The 21,034-nt window shown below is 36.2% G+C and overlaps 2 protein-coding genes and 1 pseudogene across 2 annotated transcripts in view; all 3 read right to left on the bottom strand.

Moving 5' to 3' along the window:
* LOC107662428 (high affinity cAMP-specific and IBMX-insensitive 3',5'-cyclic phosphodiesterase 8B-like) overlaps nucleotides 1-4,387 on the bottom strand; it is a 55,042-nt gene extending 50,655 nt beyond the window's left edge. Inside the window, exon 1 of the mRNA XM_016452452.1 lies at nucleotides 3,660-4,387. Coding sequence (XP_016307938.1) covers nucleotides 3,660-3,941 — 282 coding nt within the window. The 5' untranslated portion in view covers nucleotides 3,942-4,387. The remainder of the gene's footprint in view (nucleotides 1-3,659) is intronic.
* Nucleotides 4,388-11,058: 6,671 nt separating this feature from the next.
* Nucleotides 11,059-21,034, bottom strand: part of LOC107662789 (angiogenic factor with G patch and FHA domains 1-like) — an 11,341-nt pseudogene continuing 1,365 nt past the window's right edge.
* Nucleotides 19,089-20,532, bottom strand: LOC107662442 (CDK5 regulatory subunit-associated protein 2-like). Its single transcript, XM_016452471.1, has 4 exons — nucleotides 20,338-20,532; nucleotides 19,581-19,801; nucleotides 19,362-19,459; nucleotides 19,089-19,271 (listed from the first exon to the last, which is right to left on the bottom strand). The coding sequence occupies exons 1-3, from the start codon at nucleotides 20,510-20,512 to the stop codon at nucleotides 19,397-19,399; spliced, it is 459 nt and encodes a 152-aa protein (XP_016307957.1). The 5' UTR covers nucleotides 20,513-20,532; the 3' UTR covers nucleotides 19,089-19,271; nucleotides 19,362-19,396.

The raw sequence follows: 21,034 nt of genomic DNA, 5'->3' as shown, positions 1-21,034 counted from the left end.
AAACCACATAAACACATTTCATTACACCAAATAATGTTCTTTTTAGCAACATCATATGACCCCTTTAAAACCCTGAGTTTTTGAATTGCTCACATACTAAGCACGCTCTCAGAAAGAAAGGCACAACAGCTGTCACTGGGGCAGTAAATTTTTAAAAGCATTTCAAATGTACATTTTTAGATACTAATATGTATCTTTAAGGTACCAATATGAACCCTTTATGTACCTTTTGAAAAGGTGCCGCCTCATTAACAGCTTTTGTCCTTTTTTCTGAAGAATGCAACACCACACCAAAACTTATACTTACTAACTGCTTGAACTAATACACAGGATTTCTCTCTAACAGAGAGGAAAAACATCTACAAATATGCTGGAGAATAACGGCACTGCATCACTACCATTGAGGTAAATAAAAAGCAGCCATCAAGGAGATAGACTGATATCTTCATGTTCTTTTGGTACAAATGTGTCCCCTGAAAGCAAACGCAAAGAAATCTGCTAACTAGATGATGCTAACTCATGGGACAGATGCTGCAGGACAGCACTAATAAGTGAGGCGCGATTTCATGCTGTTATCGAAATGTTCCTGACCTCCCGAGAGAAGCTGTGGCCAATCAGATTGTACTTTACGTTAGGCTACATTGTGACAGTGATGTGTCCCCATGACAGTCCAGACCGCTGATGCCCTGCTACAGGTCTCAGGGCACCTCTTCCCACAATGCCTCGCTCTATCCATGTGTGTGTGTGTGTATCTGGACTTAGATTCATCAGCCTTTTTGCATGTGATAGTTCACACCCTGCAGAGCTCACAGCCAGAGGGGTAAACAAACTCTGTGGCCTGAACACACACAAATGCATACAAAGACACACAAAATCGGTCTTTCTTCAACACAAGGCCTCTATCTCTCGCAAAGACACAGAGATGCACAAACACACAAAAGAAAGCCAAATTGGACTCACATTCAATTCAAAACAGACATCGGCTCCATTGCTGTGAATACAATGAGAATGTGTGTGAGTGATAGAGAGCTGTGTGGAGTTACACACACTTCAATGGCATCATTGAGTTCCGCGCAAGCATCTGACTATACCACACACACGCTTGGCAGATTGTACCAAAATCGCTACGTCTCCTTTCAAACTGACAGACGACCAACATACACACACAAAGTCCCCTTTACAACCCATTATATTATACCATACACAGATCTATAAATGGTCCTTGTAGGATTTTAAAATGGCATTAGTATTTGATTTGTGTTGCGTAACACAAATTCCATTGTGTACGGCGGCCTATCGGTTTGATTCGGCCAAAGCAGTCCAAATGAGCCATGATTTTATCATTCTCTGACAGAGAAATGTAATCATTCTTAGACAAAACTAACAAAAAAGTGTGTGTTTATTACAGGTCTAAGAGAGTGTGCTCACCTGCGGTGTAAGAAAATTTCTAATCTGAATTCTACACGCGATCTGACTGTAAACACTTTAACTCAAATAAGGCCGATATCCATTCTAAACATTGCAGGAATTACGGCGTTCAGGTCAACAGCCTTCCAACATCATTTGCAGAATGTAAGCAAACTGTAACAGAAAGATATCGTCCCCAGAAAGAGACAAAAAAAGATACATTTTTCAACAATAAATCTCAATGCTATATTCAAGCAGTCTAAAGCAGTCTGAAACGTCCAGCCTTACAAAAAGTCATCATGGTTCGGGAAGAACACAGGGATGTTCAAAAAGCATTTTTCTCTTTCATTTTTTAGTAAGGGTAAACTTAAACAGTCACTGAAGTGAAAATGAAATGTATTAGAAATATTTATTATGGCATTTTCATTTCTACATAGCAGAGTTTTGAGATTTCACCTTTAACAACACTGTAAATTTACACACCTTAATAGAAGACACCAAAACAGATACAGTGGCTCAAAACGCAATGACATTCAAAGATTTTTATGAGCAGTCCAAGTGTCCAAATGCCTTTTGGGCCCACTTGTACAGTTTAAGTCAGTAGTTTTCAATTGGTTTTGCATCATAACCTAGATTTGACTTTAATTACACAATGGCAACCCAAATCTGTAACAAAAAATTTGATTGTGTAAAATGTCAACAAGAATCTCCTTAAAATCAAACGTGAAAACTTAAAATAGACAAAACATTATGCTAAAGTATTAGTATTAGACAGCATGAGCCCTGTATGGTGAACCCAACCTGCTATCTGACAGCAGTACTAATTTAATTCCTACTTGATTTGACTCGTTTAACACAAAGACCACTATCCAACCCCCACCTGCATTAAAATAAATCTACTACATACAAAAACTGATATCAGAGAGGGAGTTTTGCAGTGCAGAAATTACATGCATTATAATATCGGATAAAGATGATTTTATAAATATGAAAGGTGTATAAAGTTGCATAAAAGGTGTAAATAAAATCATATAAAAATTAACATTATTTGACATTTAAAAAATAGCCATAGCTGTTTGACCTGCAGTTTGTTTTTGCTGCATGCAGTGTTTGATTGGATGCACTGCCTTGATGTCAAAAAACAAAAATATATGGGATGGGGTTTTCTCCTTATGCTATATGACACTGTTGGTTCTCTGCTAGCCCTGAGCATATGCATTTCTTTGGCTTAAACAGTAGAGTATGGTGCTAGCAACACCAACATCATGGGTTCAATTCCCAGAAAATACATGAGTTGATCAAATGTACCTTAAATGTATTTAAGTCGCTAAGCTTGGAATAAAGCATCTCCCAAATGCATCAATATATATATATATATATATATATATAAAACATATCAAAACAAACCCGAGGCCCATTTTTGGGTCACGACCCACCAGTTGAGCACTACTGCTATGTGGACCATCAAGATGGTGCATACAAACTATGTTCCCATACATCACCTCCCAGAAACTAACCAGGGTGTGGGGCAAAAGTGCCCCACATATTTATTTTCTAATTTTTTATCTGTTATTTAACGTTTGATTTATTTCATAATATGCAGTAACTGTCCAGTGAAGGGTTTAGTGCCTCAGCGCGCATCATAGTGATACTATTATTAATCTAAAACATCAAAATTTGCTCTGACAGCTGTTGAGAGACTAGCTAACTAATTAAAAACCAAGCAGAACATTTTATTTACATTTGGCAAAGAAACTTACATCGCATTCAATGTATAGATTTAAGCAGTTCTCACATTTCCTGGGAATCGAACCCATGTTGTTAGCGCCATGCTTTCCTATTTGAGCTACAGGAATTGCAATATTTTGCACACCTATTTGATGTTGATTCCATTAAAATAGTTCATGTAAATGCTTTGGGTTTTATACTGTTAAAACATCTTTGTAAATGTAAATAATAGACATTGTCCTTTACTGGGCTCCCACCTGTTTTAAATTTCTGAATGAACAAAACTCATTCACTTAACCTAGCATATGAATGACAAAATAACATATTAAAGATGTCAAACTAGACATCATTAATAGTAAACAATAAGCATATGGCAGCAATAAGCATCCAGCTGATGATTCACAACAACACACATGCAGGAATGACACTGAAACACTGAATGAATGACAAGATGGTGGAAATAATGTGAGATAAAGAGCAAAAAACCGATTCCCACCATCTTGCCATTCATTCATTCCTCATACCTTGACGCTGGTGCTGCTGGTCTGAGTCTCGGCCTCCGTGCACATGTGTCCGCAGCTGTTCTCTCTCCGCTCCCGGAGGGAGTTGGTCCGTGTGTGCCTGCTCTGGTAGGCGATCACGGAGGGGATGGTGTCCGCCGCGTCGGTCTTGATGAAGAGGCCGTGCAGCGTGGTCGCCGTGCCCTGCGAGATGGTGGTGGTCTGGTGCGGCGAGTTGGACTCATCTGAGTCGCGGCAGTAGATCACCCCGCTCTGCGAGACGTGGATGCTGGGAGCGCAGCCCATCGTTCCCCGCGCCTCGCTGCGTAAAACCCGGAGGAACGGATCTCAAGACCGCCGCCGCTCCCGGGCCGCTGTTCCCCCGGTACATTGGCCGGTGGTCGCGCTGCTCAGTTCCGCCTGCCTCCCTCCAGCGCGCGTCAAGGAGAAACAGAGAGGAGATCCATCTCGCCGCGTTATTTATCAGTGATGATATCAGATCAGATCGATGACACCTCGTCTGTCCAACCGTGAGCCCGCTGAGTTTGTGCCATGTCACATTTTGGACGAATTACACCCTAATTTCACCTCGGCGTATGATACTAAAGGTTCAAGCTGCACGATGCGATCCATTTTCTCACGGTATTGATCATCTGTATGTTCATCACGACGGCGGAGCTCTTAAATAACAGACGCAAAGCATCAGACTGTGAGAATATGCCTCAAACTTACACTCATGGTCCTTTAAGACACAGGAGCGTCATCAGTGACAGACACGCACATCAGTGACTCCCTCTTCCCATGAAAACACACACACACACACGTCTGGTTTGCTATCCTTGTTGGGGACTCTCCATAGGAGTAATGGTTTTTCTACTGTACAAACCATATTTTCTAGTACCCTACACCAACCCTACACCTAAACCTACCCCTCACAGAAAACTTTGCATTTTTAGATTTTCAAAAAACTTCATTCTGTGTGATTTATTAGCTTGTTTACCCGTGGGGACCTCAATTTAGGTCCCCACCGTGACATGAGTCTGTGTGTATTCAGGTTTAAGTCCCCACCAGAATAGAAAAACAGGTACACGACACACACACACACACACACTCTGTCTGCCTATTAATTCATTCTGGAATAATGGTGAATTCATCTTTGTCTGTGTGTGGAGTTTAAACGAGAAAGACACTTATATCCATGACTGTATTCATATTCAATAGCGTGCAAAAATGCATAAACAAGACTAGTGATTGACTCAACTAATACTGATGCTGATATCTGGACAGCAGGGTGACCCATAAATGTAGCTATAACACCATCCTGCATTAATGAAATGAAATCCAATGCTTGTTTCTCACAAAGCTTTTAGAGCTGATTCCAAAAATAGCACTGTTTTGCTCTAGCATGTCACACTTTCTTACAAAATATGATGCATTTATGATTACCTTTGTAAGGTAAAGAAGTCTTGTATTATCTCATAGTCACCTGAAAAATTGCCACAAAGACACGCTGCCTATCTTTCTGTGAGTTACAACTTTTTGTTCAATTCTCAGCCCACTTTCACATGTATGAATGATTTAAGACATTATTCTGTGCATAATCCTGTTTTTAAGGTTAGAATTATGGCCAGTGACAAGAAAAACATGACCCAGATGTTTTCTGCTACATCTGTATGTTTCACTACATGCAAACAGTGACAGAAAAATACAGATTTTCTGAAAAGTTATTTGACATTTGACAATTCATTTTGACTGCTTTATTTTGATAAGTGCATTAAAAAAGTTTTAATGTTTTTAAATTCAGCATAATCAAATTAGAAAATATTAGGCCTTTTTTGCAAACACCTGTAATTTGAAGCAAATGAAGCATATACAACATTGCTTCCTGAACACATACTTCACACAAAGTTTACTTATATAATTCACTCAAAAATAAACAGACAATATGTGTTATATATTCTTAAAGCTGTCAGTGATGCTAGAGGAACTAACTTCTGTCAATGAACCAAGTGGGCATGTTTATGAACTGATAAAACGAAACAAGGCCATGCAATTGACCTTCACCTTGATGCATCAAAAATACTTTGAACATTAGAACGTTCATAAACATAGCGTTTCTGCAGGTTAAACAGTAGAGCATAGGGTTGAATTCCCAGGGAGTGCATGAACCAATAAAATATGAATGCAATAAGTAATTTAAAGCATCTGCCAAATGCATAAAAATGTACAGTGCAAGACTTCAGGATCAGTGATAGTACATCTGGGTTTCCAAATGTTTGCATATTACAGGTTCAAGCTGTAAAGTGTTCCAAACATCTGTAAATGACTTATAAGCCCAGCTATGATTATATAAGACTACTCTGACCTTTTATTATGCTGGAGTTTACTTAACAGATTCTTGCATGGATGGGAAAAATGTTTCTAGCCCAACTTCGTCACTATTGCAAGTCATTCTGCACACGTGCCATACAGTACATGCGTAGTCAAAATGTTCAATAGTCATAATGCATTGTGGGTCTGTTTGACATTGTATATCCTGGAAATGCCAATAATATCCCAGATGCACTATTCTGATAAACTAAATACACAGTAGTTGAACATTTACATAATCAGTGGGAAATCTTATTCATGGGGAATGTGCTTTACTATGGTTTAAATTTTGCAATATATATTTATCACACCCAAATCACATGTGGTGCATGTGCAGAATTTTGAGTCAAGAGGAAAATGCAACTGTGAAAATTAAGTAGTACGATTATTGTAGATCAATAATAATTTTTGGTCAGTCTAATGAAGTCACGCCTTCCACAGATAATTTACTTAAAGTGAAAAATCTACCCACCCTCATGTCTCTCGAAAACCTGAGACTTTTCTTAAAGTTATTATTAAAAATGTCAAAGCTGCTGTTTACCATATAATGAAAACTTATGCTGATCAGTGTTGTAATTTTGCTGTAAAACACTATGTTATCTTCATTGCACTCTATGTCTGTCCTTTATGGAAGCTTGTTTCTGCTTAATTTTGACTTTATATCTGGCAATTCTTAGAAAAAAAGTCTGAATTGTGAGATGTACAAACCCAGAATTGTGAGAAAAAAAATCTGAATTGTGAGATTAAAAAGTCACAATGATCGTTTTTTATTTTTTTATTCTGTGGCAGAAATAAGCTTCCCTACTTCTAATATAACAAAGTACCAGCTGTTAAAGTGCAACTGAAGCCCTGTCAGGATCATGGTGTACTACTGGTGAGCGTGATTTGACCAAGTGCAACATGTTCCTGGATCAACATCCTTGTTGATCCTGGAACATCATTCCAATCAACCAATCAGAATTGAGAGATAACTTTTCAGGAAATGTAAATTGTAGGCTTACAATCCGGATTAGGTGCTTCTACACCCTTGTTAATCAGCTATCATTTCCCTTTGATTTTAAGAATAAATTATGGGTAAGGTTAGGTTTAGGGGTAGGGATTGGGTTAAGTCTGTATTTTTGGACAGTAATGTTGATCCAGGATCAACAAAAGATGTTGATCCAGGAACATGTCTTACTTGGCAAAATCATGGCGACCGTGTACTACTATGTCTTCATGATACATACTACGGTATTCAATAAAGTTAATCTCACACCATGTGAATGCCATGTTATATAAATATGGTAATCATCCCTGTTATAAATCAAAGATACAAAGGTAGTAAAGAAAACAGATAGTGGTTAAACATTTATATAAGCAGTGGGAAATCTTCAGGTTGTCAAGATCATCACTGCAGAGAACAATTAAAAGTGACTTTTTTTTTCCAGAATGCAATGCTACACTTTTACACCTCTTCAGTGTTACAGAATCACAGAAGCTCGTAGCAGATTCATTATGCAAGAACTGTCAGTGCGATTGTTAAGTATTCTTTAATCAGCCACTCTTAATGGAAATTACAAAGTACAATTACAAAATGTGAATTAGCTTACATGTGAAAATTATACTTTGGAATATCTTATAAGATTTTAGGCTTGTAGCTGAGAGCATTTTAATTTAGGCACTCAGCTGGAAGCTTTTTGATCGACTGAGGTATTTGTTATAATCTTTGCTTTAAACGAAACACCTAATCTCCAATATCCAGTAGAGTTCAACACAGCGTGTATTCTAGATTACAACATCCCCTCTTCATCAAAGAAATAAAACTTCCTCTTGTTCTTCTTGCAGATGATTTAATCTGTCCAGCATGTTACACTGATTGTTGACCTGACCTTCTGCTCTCAATACACAAGCCCACCCATGACCGCCCTCTGCTGGAGGACTGCAATACTGAAATGACAGAAATCGAACTTAACATGTACAGTTACAGAGAGAGCAGGAATTCTCAGTGTTACAGTGTAACATTCGGGTAGACCAGAAAAAAAAGCCTCAGTTACTAATCATGGCAGCAATGACTCAAATGAAACCCTATGAAAGCACAGAACAAAACCAACTACTTTAAAGATCAAAATGGTGCATAAAGATTGGCGCTCATCATTAAACAATTATTAATTTGCACTTACACTTACAGGGGAGAGTGGGGTAAGATGTGTCACCCCTTAATCGAGGAAACTGTGTACAACAACATATGGAAAGGGCCAGACATATAAAATTATATCTGTGTTTAAGTAACATACATGAGACTTTTTATGCTTTAAAAAAACAAACATTTTCTACATGGCAGGTTGAGTTTATAGTCATAAACAGATCATTAAAAAAAGTATTTCCCAATGACTTTTATGTCAAAACAAATGTATTCAGGTCTAAATATACATCACATATTTTATGCTGGTGATTTGCAATGTGTAACAGTTCAGATATTCAGATGTTTTTCTTTTGTACATTTCAAAATGCAAATTTCTCGCGTATTCCCCAATGACTCAACTTACCCTAAACTGTGGACAAGTTCACTGAAGTGATATTTCTAGGGCCCTATACAGATGCTTCTTTCTCAAGTCAAGTCATTTTTATTGTGTTTATTTCAGTAACACATATGCTTAAATACATTGGTTGTATTACTTATTTCTTTTTGCCTAAAGGACAACTTAAAGTGTCACAACTTAACCCACTGTCCCATACTAATGTGAACGGACTATACGATGTCAAGAAGAGCGCGCTGACTAACGGAGGACCTAAGTTCTTTTCCCCTAGCTAGCAGAACAGGTCAAATCTATACTATTTAACCATTTAAACTTCTTATAAGCCGATTCTTTCACTAGTAGAACAGAATGAACAGAACACGGAGTCGCATTATTCCTTGTTGGCGTTTCAAAACTGTCACATTGGTTAAACTTAATCTAGTTAAAACGTATAACGTCAAACTCGTAGTTATGAAACGACCTTCGATGTCTCGATAAAAAAACAACCCCGTGTTTTAGAAAAAAAAAACTTTTAAACGTGGGAACCGAAGCTTTAGAATCGTTCAGAGTGAAGCTCACCTCTCTCCTTGGTCCGTTGGACAGCAGCTGTGTGCTCGCGCTCATCTCTGTCCGTCCCCGGTCCAAACTGTCCTCAGAGGTTCGGTAACGTTACATGAAATCCCACCTATTTAGAGTTAAAACCTCGCGGAAAGCACATTTTGTCAGCATTCTCTCCACCAGATCACACCGACAGACAAAGGCTGTCTGGGAAGTTTTTGAGGTTTTAGGTAGGCGACGTTTCTCTGAACTTTTTCACCCACACGAACAGAACGGACAAGTGCGCGGTCCTAGCGCCGCCGGATCCGCGCGCACTACTGCGCAATCAGAGGAGCCTCGCGAACTCGTGTCAGATTCATATTTCACCTCGAAATAATAAAAAAAAAAACACATTGCATAAAGATTACTTATTAATTTTTACAAATAATGACTATAGGAGTTATTCGTTATTGCATTTCTTATTAGCCTATATATTCCAGACGGCAATTATAGCCTACCATATTATAACATTTTAAATAGCCTAATACATAGGCCTATTATTCTTTCACAAAAGTAATGGGAATGCTAATAATAATAATAATAATAATAACAATAATAATAAATATTATTATTAGTGTCTGAACAGGATCATCTGATGAGATACACCATTGAAAATAACAATTACCATATTTTATATATATTTGTGTGTGTGTGTGTATATATATATATATATATATTAGTGCTGGGCAACGATACAAATTTTTAATAGCGATTAATCGCACGATTGTCTGCGATTAATCGCAATGTTATGCACAAAATTCAATAAAGCATTTAAAACTAGTGCATTGTGCACTTTTTTTCATTTAAAAGTACTGATATATGAACAAAAGTGCAATGACATTTGGTTTGCAAACACTTTAAACAAATAAGGTGTTTTTTTACGACAGTATTCCTTACTCCTTACATAGTAGCAGTTAAAATATTTCTTGTAAATCTCAACTTGTAACATTAATGTAATCAAATTAAATATAAAACAAGCTATTTGCCACTGCCAGGGCATTAAACGTTTTTATAGAAAATATTTTATAGTTTGTTATAGAAAAACAAGTTATGCTTAGAGTCCAGAGCCTCGATCGTAACACCATAACAGGCACCTTAGAGACCTGCACTATCGCGGAACCCAGCAGAGTGCGGCGCGGGACAACACTTGATGGGCGAGTTGTGTTGACAGTGTGCGGGCTGCGGGAGAATAATTAGGGTTTACTCACACTAGGCAATCTTAACCGTGCCCGAGCGCGTTTGACCCCCAAAGCACGGTTCTTTTGACTAGTGTGATCGCTCCGTGCGTTCGTTTAGCCGGCCCTGGCTCGGTTGGAAGAGGTGGGTCAGAGCTTGGTTCAGTTGGGCTCGGGCGCGGTACGCATGTAGTGTGAGCGGAGCGCAGATCTTCTGATACGTGTGCAACATGTTTGCTGAACATTTCTGAGTGGCAAAAGCGATAGATCTGCAAAGCAATATATTGTGAGAGGGCCGTGTTACCGCGTATATTTTTTTTTATTGTGCATTCCAAGTAATATCAATCAAACTGCAGTTGGGTTGTTTTGATTAAGTAATAACTTAAATACAGGTAACTTACAAAATTAAAGTTCACTGAAAGTATGTATGTGTATATATATAAAAAGTTTGTTTTATAGCAAAAGCAGATAACTCCAACAGTCGTTTTTTGGCAAAAGCAGATAACTCCACATTTCAAGTTTCAGTTACAAAACCCCACCCCCCCAAAAAAAACACTAGTTTTATCTTTGTAATCTCCTCAGCTGACAATGTAGACGCCTGATAAACGTTGTTGTTGTGATCATAGTATGTATGGTAGTATGTCTGTATGTATGTCTGTATGGTTGTGATTACACCATAGACTGTAAAAACATATGCATTTATAGATACTGTATTGTTGGATGGAAACTTTTGTACACATTCTTATGCAGTATATCTAATATAAATGTAGAAACTGGAATGCATGTACTGTTTTTTATTGTTTATTTGTCCAAGATATTCTGTTTTGGAATTTCACTGTAAACAAAAACACACTCTCTCAGACCAGAGTCCATTTACAAACCTCATAAGAATAAGGTCTTCCACTGAAATGACTAGAAAAGTTAGCCAAATAATGGCCATGTCTGGCGTCAGAATCAAAGTAGTCACTCTGTGTCCTGACTTTTGACCCAGGCTTTAGGCGATTGGCCGGTTTCAGGATGGGAGGAGTCAGCCTGGCAGGTGTCAGAGAAGCGTTGCCGCGCACGTTCCCAGTTCCGCTGGTTTTTGGTTTTTGTGAGTGAAGCATTCTCTACCGACACGGCAGCTCCAGAACCAAGACCGGACTGAGCCTTGCGCACATGCAGCTGAATCTACGGCGCACACACAAAGGGAAGTGAGTGTAAATCTCATGCACTAGCACACATGACACTGCATAAACAAAACAAGGAAAAATCAGTATTACCGGATCCTTCATTCCAGCTCCTTCCTTGCCGAGCCCTTCTCCTCGTTTCCAGCCCATCTTCTCCAGCATCTTTCTACCCTTATTTTAATTTCCGATTTCCCTACACACACACAAGGAGAAAAAGCACAAGCATGCTTTAACATTGATAAGACTTCATATTGTTAAGCAAGATGTCTACTGTAGTGCAGATCTGCTTTACAGGGGTAAATGTTTGACTGAATAGGTTACGTACACATGAACAGAAGCAGGAGCATCGTCTCGCTGAAACGTTTCCTCGCTGCCGACTGTCTGCCGGCGGTTTTCTGCTCTATCTTTATATCTTCTGCTCTTCAGGGCCTTCTGCTCCTCATAATCACTGCTCTGAAACACACACACATACACGCAAGTCTTTGTTAAGGCAAGTATAGTGAAGAGTTTCAAGACACAACTAGTAGTGCTGAAAATACAAATGTCTTTAAACACAACAAAGTCAAGTAGATTTTCTGAATTATGCTTATAAAATATATAATACATCAACAACAACTTAATAGCAATGCCACAATACAACCAAAAACTCGTAAGAACTGGCTACAAGGCAAGGGTGTTCAGGGAGATAGCTTGGCATTACTAGATGGTTTACTGGGTGGTTTTTAAGGCAGTTGCTTCCTGTTCCTTGTCAGAAGAGTCCTTCCAAAGGAGTCACAGGATGACCCCCTTGGAAGGACTTTTGTGAGTATTTAAATCATTAAATTATCATTATAGTTATACTATTACACATTTTGGTAATATTTTGAATTAGAACATTATATATTTTTATATACTTATATATATATATATATATATATATATATATATATTACATACTTTTATATATTTTCTGCTTTTATTTTAATTTAATTTACAGTTAAAGTTCTAGTAATCCTTTGTCATCTCTAAATAGTTATTAAGTTTTAGTTATTAAGTTAAGTTTGTATTTAGTTTTAGTACTTAAAATAAAAATGAGATTTAAAAATTTTATTTCATTCAATGTTTATTGTAGTTCAAGTAATGTTTTTAACATTTTAGTTAATGAAAATAATGACTAATGTAAATTTAAACATTAAAAATAATGTTAAATTGAATAAATTGAATCATATTTCTTGCTGAATAAAAGTATTATTTCTTGCTTTCAAATATTATGTTGGACATATGGTTATTATTATTAACTAAAACCATAAAAAGTGTAATTACTAGAAATAAACTTGAACTGAAATACAATTAAAAGGTTAATTATTAAAAAGTAGTGCTGTCAAATGATTAATCACATCCAAAATAAACATTTTTGTTTACTCAATATATGTGTACTATGTATATTTATTATGTATATATAAAGACACACACATACAGGATATATTTTGAAAATATTTACATGTATTTACTTATATTCTTATAATTTATATTATATATAAATATATTTAATATATAAACATTACATATTTTTCTTAAATATATACATGCATGTGTTTGTATTTATATATACATAATAAATATACACAGTACACACATATATTATGTGAACAAAAACCTTTATTTTAGATACGATTAATCGTTTGACAGCACTATTAAAAAGTAAACTTAAAATATATATAGAAATAAATAAATAAAATCAAACTAATAAAAACACAACAAAATTACTAAAACTTTAAAATTAAACAAAATAAAATCTTATTCAAAATACTAACAAAAACCATAATAGTATCGATGATACTAAAATAACACTGGTTGACTTCAAAGGTTGAGAACCACTGTGTAGCACAAGACAAATTATGCTTAAGACTAGTTAACAAACCTTAGTATAAAATGTATGCACATAATAACAGTGATGCTTGTCTTAGCATTGTTTTAGTGGTCAAATATTATACCTGTTGTAGCTTCAATCACCTAGCAATAGAGTGACTGTCTACATGCTGACCATAGGAGGGCAGCACTGACCACACACCATTACAAAGCCAACACAAACACACCTGACTTTACCAGCTTTAAAACATGTTTTACCACCAAAAGAGCTAGTGTACAGGACATACAAACTTACTTTAAGACCATATTTAACCTTCATCATCTTCAGTTCTTTCTGTCGTTGAAGCTCCTTGTCCTCTTTACTGAGAACGGTCCCTGAAACATACAGATATATGCATGCATTGCAAAAACAGTGTAAGCTGCAACTGAGTAATAGTAAAGCATCAGACTTAAATTACTGTGAGCAGAAGCATGCAAAGATGCTAATTTGATGTCATCAATATGTGCGTGCATATACATACCGGAGGTATCGTCTTTCTTATGGCGGCTCAGGTGTGCAATGATCTGTCCTGGTTCACAGCCGTCACATGTGTCTGTTCCCATGTGGATGTGGAAAGACAAAACCGTTTCTCCAATCTTCACTTCATCTCCGTGGGTCAGGGGGCAGGGGTCACAGCGAACTTTGGGCTGCAGGGACACAGAAAACGTGTTTACATTCTGATAAATGTCCTCATATTGCGATGTGTGTGAAAGAATGTTGGGACAGAACAGCTGTGTTTGTGTTACCTGCAGTATTCTGTTCCCGTTGAGGACGGTGCCGTTCTGACTTCCCTGATCTATCAGCATATAGCACTGCTGCTCCTGGTCAAAATAAACTTCAGCATGGGACTAGAGAGAAAAAACATCAACAAGGAGTGAAAACGTTGTCAAAATGCAATCAAATTCATCCTGTTTACTGATTTAAACCACGTTCCTGGTGTTATTATTATTCTATTTTCTTTAGAAATGAACTACCGTTCAAATGTTTGGGATCAGTAATTTTTTTCTTAACGATATTAATACTTTTATTCATGCATTTTATTGATTAAAAGTGACAGTGAAGACACTGTGTTTAACTTTCTATTCAAAGAATCCTAAAAAAATTAGCCTGAAAAATCTATTTAAAAATGACAATTTTTTATCATGGTTTCCACAAAAATACTACATTGACAAAAATGTTTCTTGAGCAGTTAATCAGTATATTAGAATGCATTCTGAAGGATCATGTGACACTGAAGACTGGAGTAATGATGCTGAAAATTCAGCTTTGCATCACAGAAATAAATCACATAAAAAAAAAAAACTAAAATAGTTATTTTAAATTGTAATAATATTTCACAATATTGCTGTTTTTACTGTATTTAACTGCAGATTTAACTGCAGCCTTGGCAAACAAAAGAGACTTAAAAAATAAAAAATAAATCTTTGTGACCCCCAAACTTTTCAATTGTAGTTTATGTCAGATTACAGGAGTAAAATGCATTATAAATTATGTTTTAAGATACTTCTTTAAAATAAACAAGGGATTTAGAGAGTATGTTTCAGTGAATGATCATCACAAGACATTTGACCATAAAAATGCATAAATCTCAGCACTTCAGATTGTTTAAAGTCATAGTAAAAGTGCTTTTGGTCAAGAATGTGTGTATAGTTTGATTTGAGTTTGTTTTACCTTGCTGACTCCCATCTCTGGGATTCTGATGGCATGATTCATGTCTTTTTCTCTGCAAACAGATACACACAAACATGTTAACTCGTCAACGCAATTGATGAACAGAACTACACACACAACTGTACCGACCGGCCGATGGTGGCGACTGTGTCCGCCGTGAGGATGAAGAGCGTTCCTGTCTGCAGCACAGCAGAGCGAACCAGTTACCCGAACACACGGCGGCCAGGCTTCTGAAATATAGAAATCACACACATTACGAATAGACAAAAATAAAATGTTACAGTAGTGCAAAATATGGCATGATGCACATTTGAAAATAACAGTGCATCTATAAACGGCCAATAGCAAACAGCCACCAGGGGGCGCAATGTTTGCTTTCCTCCTCACCTTCCTGCATCTGCGTTTCCATTTCGCTCTCAGGACTGTCATGTTCTGGTTGGACAGGAGATGCAGACGAGGAGGAGGATGATGATGATGCAGAAGAAAGTTCTTTCTCTCCATCTGATTCTGTGATCTCACCCTCCTCCGGCTCGCTCTCACCGCTCACGTTATCAGAGCGTGGCTTCCTGTCTCTGCGGGTCTCAGAACACGATCTCTTCTTCTCTTTCCTCTTCTTCTTTCTCTTTCTGCTGTGGGTGTCATCAGAATTCGACCCCTTTTCTCTCCGACTCTTGCTGTGTGAGTCATCAGAATGTGATTCGCTCCGCCTCCGGGTTTTCTTTCTGTTCGCAGAGCGATCTCTGCTTCTGTCTCGGCTCTTGGTCTGTCTGGATCGTTCTTTGCTGCTGGGTCGCTGCTGCGGGCTTTGGGACCGAGACTCTCGTCCTTTTTTAAGTGATGATGAATCATCCTTCTTACCTCGCTGGTGGTTTTCAGACTGTCTGACAATCTCAGGCCCTGCCTCTTTATGGTCCTGTCAGTGATTAAATAACTGGTTTGATTTGAATATATTTTTGAAACGTAATTTATTCCTGTGATGCAAAACTGAATTTTCAGCATTACCATGCCAGTCTGTAGTGTCACATGATCTTTCAGAAATTGCTGATTTGCTGGTTTTAATATGCTATTATTATCAATGTTGCAAACAGCTACACTGCTTAATATTTTTGTGGAAACTTTGATAAATTTTTCTGTAAATAAATAAAGTTCAAAAGCACTTATTTAATATATCATTTTTTAAACATTATAAAATGTCTTTACGGTCACTTTTAATCAATTTAATGTTTCCATACTGAATAATTATTTCTATAAAAAAATAAAATAAAAAATAATGTACTGATCCCGAACAGTAGTGCATTATGGTCCTGTCAGTGAGCAAACACTCAGCCAATCAGGACGTCACCAAAAATGTCTCCACATTGGTTTGAGGTGAAAATGTAAGATTTGGATTTGCTTTCAAGGTCCACTTGAGTTTCAGTTTTGAGCTAGTTCAAGAAAATGTAATGCAAAACAACCACCTATAACCTCAACATCCAAACAGCACTTACTAATCTGGTTTAAGTTTGGCATCATAGTTTGATGTGTTTAGAATTCTTGTCCTTTTTGCCACAAAAAAGTACGTGGAGAAGAGCTGGACATGGGATAAAGAAATGGCACACACAATCCAGATTTTAAGAAACAAGCATGTGCTCTGACACTGCATGATGCCCCAATAGGGCTGCATGATAAATCGAAATGGAATCGAGATCACGATCGTTTATGCTCAACAAAGCTGCATTTATTTGATGAAAAAAACACACAAAAAAAACTATATTGTGAAATACTTTTACAATTTTAAATAACTGGTTTTGATTTGAATATATTTTTGAAACGTAATTTATTCCTGTGATGCAAAACTGAATTTTCAGCATTACCATGCCAGTCTTTTTATCTTTTTTCGTTCTTTGCTACATTTGTGCCAAAATCTGTAGGATTATGTTGTCCATTTTTTAAACATTGTTTGGTTTATATTGTCCATATTTTATACATTTGAATATTAATTTGGCCTTAATTTGAAGTTCTTGGGTTATAATTTTCACTGTGCTGGATTATTTTGGCCATATTTCAGGCTGTTTTGTCAAGTTTCTGTCCATATTTTAATTTCTTTGTGATATGTTTTATCATTTAGCCATAATACCGATTGTTTTGACAACACGTTGGATTGTTTTGGCTATGTTTTAACAGTTTTGTCTATTTTTTGGCCATATTCTAATTTCTTTGTGATATGTTTTATCATTTTAGCCATAATATACATTGTTTTGACTATATATTGGATTGTTTTGGCTATATGTTTTAATAATTTTGGCTGCTTTTTGGCCATTTTTAATAATTTTTTATTCTTTCCTTATTTATATTTTTTATATTTTAATCAAATGATATTCGTTTTTTATCATTTTAGTCATAATATAGATAGTTTTGTCAATAAGTTGGGTTGTTTTGGCAGTAATTCAGGTTTTTGGCAATATGTTAGATTAGTTTACTTTTATTTTATTGTTTTAGAAATATGTCAGATTATTTTGCCTACACTTTGGAATTATTGTATTTTATTGTGACTTGTTATATTATTTTAGCCATTATACAGATAATTTAGACCTGATATTAGATTATACTGGCCATATTTTAGACTTTTGGTGATTTTTCATCTCAAAATGCAACACATGCAAACTACGTTAATACTGACATTAATAAATGCCCGGATCTATTCTTAGAAATAAATCACACTTAAGTAACACTTCTCATACCTCTGTCTGTGGAAAATCACTCGATTCATTTGGTAGCTCAGGATTGGCTGGTGCCGTCTCAGCTGTTATGTGATGCTCCTCGGTGGGTTCACAATATCCTTGAGTTTCCATGACAACATTCTCCTGTGCTTCTGCTGTTGTCTCTGTTCCTGACTGGTAGTACCCGCCATAGTAATAATTATAATAATCTGTTTCAGGAAGAAAATAACATTTAAATAACACATCAATGCTGCAGATGACAGGAATATTAACAAAGAAAATAAAAGAAAAAAACCAACCTGTCTCCGTCCATGTATACTCCTCCGTCTGAGTCTCAGCATCCATTTTCTCCCTCTCTCTTCTTTCGCTCATGGATAAGAGTGAAAAATTTAAGGGGGTCTGAATACTTTCCGTACCCACTGTATACTCCTCCGTCTGAGTCTCAGCATCCATTTTCTCCCTCTCTCTCTTCTTTCGCTCATGGATTTCATTTGACTAAATTATTTAAGTTTTTTATTATTACTAGTATTTTATCTTTTTTCGTTCTTTGCTACATTTGTGCCAAAATCTGTAGGATTATGTTGTCCATTTTTTAAACATTGTTTGGTTTATATTGTCCATATTTTATACATTTGAATATTAATTTGGCCTTAATTTGAAGTTCTTGGGTTATAATTTTCACTGTGCTGGATTATTTTGGCCATATTTCAGGCTGTTTTGTCAAGTTTCTGTCCATATTTTAATTTCTTTGTGATATGTTTTATCATTTAGCCATAATACCGATTGTTTTGACAACACGTTGGATTGTTTTGGCTATGTTTTAACAGTTTTGTCTATTTTTTGGCCATATTCTAATTTCTTTGTGATATGTTTTATCATTTTAGCCATAATATACATTGTTTTGACTATATATTGGATTGTTTTGGCTATATGTTTTAATAATTTTGGCTGCTTTTTGGCCATTTTTAATAATTTTTTATTCTTTCCTTATTTATATTTTTTATATTTTAATCAAATGATATTCGTTTTTTATCATTTTAGTCATAATATAGATAGTTTTGTCAATAAGTTGGGTTGTTTTGGCAGTAATTCAGGTTTTTGGCAATATGTTAGATTAGTTTACTTTTATTTTATTGTTTTAGAAATATGTCAGATTATTTTGCCTACACTTTGGAATTATTGTATTTTATTGTGACTTGTTATATTATTTTAGCCATTATACAGATAATTTAGACCTGATATTAGATTATACTGGCCATATTTTAGACTTTTGGTGATTTTTCATCTCAAAATGCAACACATGCAAACTACGTTAATACTGACATTAATAAATGCCCGGATCTATTCTTAGAAATAAATCACACTTAAGTAACACTTCTCATACCTCTGTCTGTGGAAAATCACTCGATTCATTTGGTAGCTCAGGATTGGCTGGTGCCGTCTCAGCTGTTATGTGATGCTCCTCGGTGGGTTCACAATATCCTTGAGTTTCCATGACAACATTCTCCTGTGCTTCTGCTGTTGTCTCTGTTCCTGACTGGTAGTACCCGCCATAGTAATAATTATAATAATCTGTTTCAGGAAGAAAATAACATTTAAATAACACATCAATGCTGCAGATGACAGGAATATTAACAAAGAAAATAAAAGAAAAAAACCAACCTGTCTCCGTCCATGTATACTCCTCCGTCTGAGTCTCAGCATCCATTTTCTCCCTCTCTCTTCTTTCGCTCATGGATTTCTGCACGCAGTTTATCAACCTAAAGCAACACAGACACAATGTTATCAACAATCTTCTTTTGTTGACACGTTTGTTTTGGGAGCCTCAAAGTGCTCCTTAAACCATCAACTGTCCCTGTTCTCCACGAGCACCTGGCTCACCTGCTGTCTGAGATCTTCATTGTAGCTTTCTGTCGTCTTCTGGAGTCGTTCGCTCTGGCTGAGCTGCTTCTGTAACTTCTGAAGTTCATCCTTACATGTCTTCAGCTCCCGTCGCAGCGCCTCTGCTTGTGATCTCAAAGACACAAGATCTGCTTCCAAACCCTGATCACTGGATTCAGGGTCTGGGTTTCCTTCTGCAGCCATTGCTGAGGCTGTTCTACCTAAAATGTAGATTAGAATAAGAAAGTATAGTTTTCTGCATTAAAAAAAGATAAAAATGTCACATAATTTTGATTCAAATCTGAAGAGCTAAAAGAGTTAAAGATACATCAATACATTCTAAAATACAGAAATGATCAAATGATATGAAGTAAAAAAACAAAAGTAACTAAATAAATTACTTCAGTTCGACTTTTTATGTCAACAATTATCTCGTTTGTGTCACTTTTATTTATTAATACATAAAAACAGCTGCGAATATATTTTAAGGAGGGAGAGTTCCAAGAGCTCATAATTTTATTTTTGGGAGTTACTTGAAAACTCTTAACTAGACTAACCAATCAGTTAAGGATTGGTTAATATACATAAAATGCAAATAAGTATGCACAACTGAAAACGTTGCATTTAAAAATGACAATAATCTGAGAATAACAATCAACAAAAGGTCTGAAGTAGTTGTATATAATACAGGATATAATAAGAAAACATGAAACAATCCACAAGCTGTGTTTTGAGTTGTATGCCACATTCTCCTCACCCGAATGTAAATCACCCGTTTTCCCTGCGCGCGCGTCAATCTGCAAATCAAAGATAAACATCATATGACCACCGTGCACTGGACACATATTCGTGTAGAAGTTTGTGTGATCGTAAAGTGCGTTACAGGGAGCAAACGTGATGAACTTTAATTCCACTTCAACAGACGCTGCCATACTTTCACTTTGTGATGTCATGGCTTACTTACTTCCGCGTCACTTCCGGATTTTCTATGGCGCCACAGCGCCCCCGGTGTAGAAGTCATTAAAGTGCGTTTGCCCGAAGTGACAACCTGTTACATAAATTATAATGACATATTCAGTCATTCATTCATTCATTCGTATTTATTTACATTTTACCTAACCCTGAGCGAATTGTTTATCATGCAAAGGAAAGAAATGTAAAGAGAAATTACAAAAATAATAATAATAAAAAAAAAAATCTTAAATTCGTATTTCTTGGGACCCATGGATTATTTATTTATTTGGCTAGTTAGCTGGTTGTAGAGGATTTTTTTACTCAGTTGCTCCAAGATATTCTAGATTTATTTATTTGTTTGTGTGTGTGTACTAAAATTGGTTTGGCCATAACTTACCGGTATTTTCTTTTTATTTCTTTTTTTTTTTTCAAATACAAATTTTTTTTAAAACTGCCAATACCAGTAGTTGCTCATGAATTACAAAAAACAAACAAACAAA

This window comes from Sinocyclocheilus anshuiensis, unplaced genomic scaffold (assembly GCF_001515605.1).
Source record: "Sinocyclocheilus anshuiensis isolate Anshui unplaced genomic scaffold, SAMN03320099.WGS_v1.1 scaffold457, whole genome shotgun sequence".
Classification (NCBI taxonomy): Eukaryota; Metazoa; Chordata; class Actinopteri; order Cypriniformes; family Cyprinidae; genus Sinocyclocheilus; species Sinocyclocheilus anshuiensis.
This window is presented reverse-complemented; position numbering and strand designations above follow the sequence as displayed.

Coding starts and splice junctions, on each gene's coding strand:
- LOC107662442 (XM_016452471.1), bottom strand. CDS start 20,512: ATGGCAGCGTCTGTTGAAGTGGAATTAAAGTTCATCACGTTTGCTCCC. Junction 19,802..20,337: donor AACGGGTGATTTACATTCGG/GTGAGGAGAATG, acceptor TCTACATTTTAG/GTAGAACAGCCTCAGCAATG. Junction 19,460..19,580: donor ATGAAGATCTCAGACAGCAG/GTGAGCCAGGTG, acceptor GTGTTGCTTTAG/GTTGATAAACTGCGTGCAGA.